The 6,483-nt window shown below is 38.1% G+C and overlaps 1 protein-coding gene across 1 annotated transcript; it reads right to left on the bottom strand.

Moving 5' to 3' along the window:
- Nucleotides 1–2,075: 2,075 nt before the first annotated feature.
- Nucleotides 2,076–5,876, bottom strand: LOC129738048 (uncharacterized). Its single transcript, XM_055729225.1, has 2 exons — nt 4,813–5,876; nt 2,076–4,753 (listed from the first exon to the last, which is right to left on the bottom strand). The coding sequence occupies exons 1-2, from the start codon at nt 5,874–5,876 to the stop codon at nt 3,745–3,747; spliced, it is 2,073 nt and encodes a 690-aa protein (XP_055585200.1). The 3' UTR covers nt 2,076–3,744.
- Nucleotides 5,877–6,483: the final 607 nt, after the last annotated feature.

The following is a 6,483-nucleotide window of genomic DNA, read 5'->3' on the forward strand; positions in this document are numbered from 1 at the left end:
AATGCCACCTGATTCCTCTTTGCGTCGTAGCTGGAAACAGGTCGTCCTTGAAGCTTCATTACGTTCCTGCGGGGTTTTCTTTGGAACGGCAGGTATCCAATTTCCTTAAACTGGAGTCAATTAATTTAACGAATGACAATTCATCACATGATCAAGGCTTTGGGTCGTGGAATCGGTTTTGCATTTTTTCTGTCGGTTGTCAATTTCTCAAAAGACTTCAGTGGATGTTTATTGATAACAACTGGAATTCGAGCAAATATGAAGAAATTGAAAAATAGATTGTAAAATAACAGGTTTTCTTCTAACTTTCTGCTGTCGCTTAAATTTGATAGAATGGATAAGGCTGTACACACGTTGTTCATGAACTTTTATTAAGAATATAATTTATCTCTGGAAGTGCGTTGTGAGAATGATAACAACTTTGTACCTACATACTTATATGTATCAATTTCTTGGTTTTTCAGTATCTCTACACCCAAAGAAGAGGTTGCAAAATTCCAATGCTGATTAAAGCTAACACTATACCTAAAATTAGATAAAATCGCGTTTCACCAAATGAGACGCGATTGATTGTGCGAGCAAAATGGTGCAATTTCAATCTATTGGATAAACTAATTTGAGAAAGGGTGAGCGGTTGGGAAGTAGGCGTTGCCTGACAAAGCGTCAATATTTTCGCTCCGTATAATAAGTGTTTTTCCAAATGAAAGAAATAGTATAAATACAATTAATCGAACGTAGAATCCGGCTGACTATAAGTGTGTGAAAAAAGTGCGCTGTATCGTATTTATTAGGAAAATCCCGTGTATATTTCATACACCGGAATGACTTGAGAAGCGGTAAAACGGCAACAGAAGTTTCGATTGTAATAAGTCTCAGTATCAAAACATCATCAGGCCTGCTCCTGCCAACTAAAGACGATCGGATCCGATTCAGTGAAAAACGTATCCCCTCGATGACAATTTTTTTTGGCAAGATCCAAACTTTCTACAGTTTTAGATTTTACATTGTATTATTTTAACAAAAATCCTATATGAAGCGTTTGGCACGGAACTCCACGCTCCTACCGTTGTTCTGGTATCTTTAGCGGTATTTACCAGAACTGTGCAGCTTTGAAATAATAAGATGAATGCATTATAATTTCGGAAAAGCAAAAATATGAATATTCAATCAAATACTTACAATTTGTTTTCATCGCTGGCAATTCACTGGACAAATAGCATAACGTTATGAATGTAACAACATCTGAAACTACCCCTTTTAAGAGGACTCGAGCTTTTCGAAATATAGGGTAATATTGACCCGTTATCTGACAGATCGTGGAGGTTCTCAATAACGGGTCAATTATACGTTTTCAAGGGGTAGCCAAAAGTTTCTATTTTTTTTTCTAAACAAAGCAGGAATGAAGTTCCTATCAGTTTTGATTTTGTGAAAGAAAAAAACCAAGAATACATTGATAACGACGTTTTCTATACAAACATCCGTCCAATAAAGAATGAAATCGTCTGTTGGGCGATAATGCACCTCATTTTCTACCCGGAACCATTTTTGATCACGTTCATCGATTTCGACGAAACTTGGCCTGGTACTAGATCAAACATTTTTACATCTTTGGATCGAATTTCGAGATTTTTCAATGAAAATTGTCAAAGATACAGTAAATTTAGTGAAGCAATTCCAAATTTTTCTTTTTTACGGGAATAGCTGTATCTTTGTTTTCAGTCATTGTGAAGACTTCAAATTTTGTTGAGCGTTAGTTGGATAGTTGAACTAGATTGTGTGAAAATTTCATGAAAAATATTAACCTAGAGAGAAATGGCAGCTTGTCAAAGTTGGAAGTGGGTGTGCAGCTTCACGCGTTTAACTCTTTTTTGAACGCAACTGTATGTGTTGTTAGCCTACTAAGTTGAATAATTCTACTGAAATTAAGCAATCGAAAGATTCCCTTCAATTCAACCACAGTATACCGTGGTTGAATTAAAGGGAATATTTTGTTTTCTTTGATTCAGTCAAATAAAACACTCAATTCCATAAAAACCAGACCAATAACCATTATTTGGCTTTTTTTGTCAGTTTTTTTTTCGTATCATCATCACCAATTAATTTCTCCAAATACAGATTTGAAGAGCAGTTTCTACGTGTATCGCGCAAAGGATGCGATCATAGTGTATTTCCTCAAAAAGCAGTCCTTTACATCGACAAATCCGTAGAACTGATGTGCACTGTGTGACCATGATTCAATTATAATTGTCATGTTTTGTGTAAACTGGTGTTAAGTAAAGCTTAGTTCTTTTAGAAATGGGACAGTTACGAATGCGTGTATCTCAAAAACCTTTCGTTTGATCTAAATTCTTTCTATGAAGGAAATGAAAGTAATCTTATGATGATTCTTGAAAAATTCAAAAAAAAATATTTTTGGTTTTTTGTAAGAATAAATTCTACTATATTCTTGGTACCTCCCTTCGGGCAGCGCACACTTTTTTCAGTCATGATAATGATCAGTTTTTCAAACTAATACTTCGTCTAATCTGTATTTTTGGTGGCTACATCCCCCTCCTTCAATTTCTGCTACTTTTCGGACCAAAACTTCCCTTTTAAAAGAAACTGAGGCCACTTTAGTGGATACAGCTGTTTAAAAATTGACAAATTAGATTATTTTTGAGCCACTTTTTGAGCGTTTTAAATGGAATTTCTGCTGGCTAAATCTGGCAATAACGAAGTTAAACCATGAGGAGATTGAACTTAAAGTATAATCGGTTAGTATTGATAGTAGGTTGCGAAGGGTACATAAAAGATAACTCTTTTTAGGCTTTTGAAATGAGTGGAAACCATAGTTTTCGTTTTGAAAATTGTTGTTTTTTTAAACTGGAGCAGAATTTTGGCAAATCATTATATTTCATACAAAATAATAAGCAAATACATACTTTAATATACTCGGGAACTTTGCCACGAGCAGAAGTTGTATAGGATTCAAACGCTGGAATTTATTTAAAATAGGGTATTTCAAAAGTTTTGTCGTTCATCAGAAATCATCTGTCCCATAGCCTCGGAACCAGATATACAGCTTACGAGCTGTGGATCTGGCAAAAAAAAATTTGTTTGAGGTTAGGTTTGAATGACTCATTAAGAGGCAACACTTTTAGCTTATCGGAGAATTTTTTTTTGGAAATTTCAGCGATCTACCCTTAGTTTTTCGCTTATTGAAAATAAAAAATGCTGGTATGAGACTTGACTTCCCTGATGACCCTTAGCCGAAGTCGCCGATCATGTGCTTCACTCCAATGGTTGATTTGAACTTTGTGGACATTTTTGACAGTATTTCCATACTTTTCCACCACTCACACACAGTAGTTCTTTGAATAATCAACGGTTTTGTAGGCTATTAATTTGATAATGATGGATTTTGAATGAAAGTGTGCAAAATTATTTTTTCCTTTTTCTCTTGCATCGTAAATATCTCAAAAACGCGCAAATTTTAAATTTTGAAAAAAAAATAGGTCGGATAGTACTTTTTACAGGCAACAAAATGCTGTCAAAATTTTGAATGTCCGATTACTAGTAAACGAGCTATTAACAAAAGAAAGTGTCCCATTTCTAAAAGAACTAAGCTTTAGATTTGGTTTCTACGTATTTTTATGGTATACTGTACACTGAATGACAGTTTTGGTGTAGACGCATATAGCTGGTTAGATGCAGTTGCATTCTATAAGCATAGGTGCAGAAGGTGAATAACAACTGTAAATCACTTCAACAGATAACTCTTGTAAACATGTTTTCCTTCCAGTTCAAAGTTTGCTGGACTCTGAAATAAACAATTTCTCCGACAAAAGCCACGAACCCTACGGCTAGTCCTATTATCACTAGGATAAATCCACCCATCACGTGTTCAACAGTGAGAACAATTTGAACCTCCCCCTCCCCACCACCCTCGCTATCGTCGTCAACTCTGATCTTCATACACTCAACAAGCCATTTGCCAAACAATCCTGACTCGATAATCCGTCTGATATGATCGTTGATAATCGGTATAAGATAGAAAAAGCGCTTTCCCATCATCGCTACGGTGTAGGTTTGGATGTTATCCGATCGGCTGAAGCAAAACATGTCACCTTCTCCGATGCTTTTGCTGTTGCTGGAATGGGCCCTAGATATTGCCACCGCTAGAGTTCTCTCCGAGTGCAGCCGATCCAAACAGTCGTCCATGTTCTTGCAAATTTGATAGATGGGAGCAATCTTTCGGGACACTCCCGGTTTGTCGAAGTAGACCAGCGTATTCTCGGCACCCGCAAAATCAAATCCACTCTCTAATGCAGCCTCAGCCGTGCTGATCTGCCGCTCGAATCTCGGTCTGGTCATTACCGATAGCAGAAAGCTGTGATAGAAAACTCCAAAGTGCAACCCATAGAACATGTAGATCAGAAGAAATGTTTGGGTAGACACTTTTTGAGGCCAGTAATGGGCGTAGACGCTCAGCGAAATAGCCAACGATTGAACAACGGTCCAGGTGTAGTTTTGGTATGGGAGATCCTCGAAGAAATTCAACCAATAGATTAGCAGGGCTGAAAACATGACAATACCGATCGAAACAAGCCAGATCCAGATATTGAATATAATGAACACGTTGAGCCATTTCGGGGCAATTTGGGCCGGCGGAACGCACCAGGTTAGATCGTCTTGGTAGTAGGGAATCGAGGAGGAAACCACCTTCCGACTCACGGGATTCTCGAACAGTCCCCCGATCATGATGTCAGTCTTCCTAGAAGTATGAATGATAATCCTAAGGTTCTTACTTTCATCCCATAAAGTAATGCTTACCTCTGAATCAAATCCGCATAGAAACCCGTCGTATTATCGGCCACAATTTCAGCCGTAGCGCGCTCCGCTTCAATAACGGTATACACGGGTGTTAACTTCATTCGGGTGGTCACAGCTTTGATGAGTAGCACCTCCAGACCTTTGTCGACATGAGTTGCATTGCCGACGACGTATGGTTCCCAGATGGTGGTGGTTATTTTCAACGGACAGTAGTTAAACTCCTTGGGGATCTTGGGAAACAGTTCCGGGAAAAAATTCTGCTCCCGAAATATCCAGGTTGTGTATTGAGGTATATCTTCCGCATCTTCAAGTTCTTGCAGCTCAGGTTCAATAGAACTATTGTCCATCAATGTTTGATTGAAATACAGCAAATCAGAGCCTTTCCACAAATCCTCTTTCTTTGTTTCAGAATTCTTCTCAACTGGAACCTCGACGTACTCACACGAATCGATCATTCGAAGGGTTACAATCTCGTCACCGCATCCGTCGTTTTCAAACGGAAACCACGTCCACGATTCCAACACTCTTGTGTTGTAGCGTTGTACCAAAACATTGACATTCAGTAATTCCCTATCCATCAATTTCTTCAACGTACTCCACACCTCGAACTCCAGGTCTTGCGGTAGAATCTGATCGGTTATCACCAACACCACTTGGGTATTAGGATTCCAAGTTGGCAGATGTCTCAGCATATCTCCCAAAGCATCCACATCAGAGCTGTTACTCACGAACAAGAAATAGTTCTTAACTTTGTGGGTCACGTGCCAGATTTTGTTGGTATGAAACTTCAACCAGGTCTTGACCATCATACTGACCTCGTGGTTGGGATCATGGTTCAGCAATCGCAACATCGCCAGCTGAAAGTAGGAAGTGTTGGGCTTGATCATCACCATCGCCAGCGAACCCTTCATTTCCCGCTCGGATTTGAAGTACTTTGCGCTGAGCTGTTTGATGCAGGGGACTGTTGCCAGGATCGGCTCTAAGCTGTCATCTTCGGCGACAATTCGTCCCCGTCCGTCGCATAATGCCCAACAAAAAGCCACTACGAGAAGAAACTTTAACATTTTGAATTTGCATTGTGACGAACGTCGCCTTCTCATATTTATACCTATCATGTGACGTAACGGGTGCTCGTTAAATATTCAATCGAGCTATAAAATTGTTGTGTACCAACGCACTTTACTGTTTTGAATATTTGATTCAGTGAAATTTTCAGTAAGTCCGGTTTGGTTATCGATTTTTAGATGTTTATGTTGCAATCCGCTTTTTTTAAACATCCATTAGTAAGTTTTTTTCGCATCCTTTTTTTTCTAATGCACTCAAATGAAGAGCATTACCATAAGTATGGTATTGTAATTGCGTTACTATACCATACAATACAGATTAAGTGAAGGAATGTTCAAAATGTTAAAAAGACCCAATTCATCATGAATTTTCAATGAAATTAATGGAAACAGCTTCACAGAAAACCATCAGTTTTTGGGTAAAATCACAGAAATTCAGATTTTTTTTTTCTCACAAACACAGAATTTTTTTTTCGGTAACCTTGATTAATACGTGTCTTTCTTAAGGTGGCCAAGTGTCCAATACGCTTTTGTTACCATCGTTTCCATTTTTTAAAATTTCTATTTAACACGTAATTCTCTTAAAGATGTTTACACATATCACATA

This window comes from Uranotaenia lowii, chromosome 1, assembly GCF_029784155.1.
Source record: "Uranotaenia lowii strain MFRU-FL chromosome 1, ASM2978415v1, whole genome shotgun sequence".
In the NCBI taxonomy this organism is placed as follows: domain Eukaryota; kingdom Metazoa; phylum Arthropoda; class Insecta; order Diptera; family Culicidae; genus Uranotaenia; species Uranotaenia lowii.

Excerpts from the sequence above, each read along its gene's own strand:
- LOC129738048 (XM_055729225.1), bottom strand. The coding sequence starts at position 5,876 with ATGTTAAAGTTTCTTCTCGTAGTGGCTTTTTGTTGGGCATTATGCGAC. Across the intron at positions 4,754-4,812 it reads TATGCGGATTTGATTCAGAG|GAAGACTGACATCATGATCG; the intron begins GTAAGCATTACT and ends TCATACTTCTAG.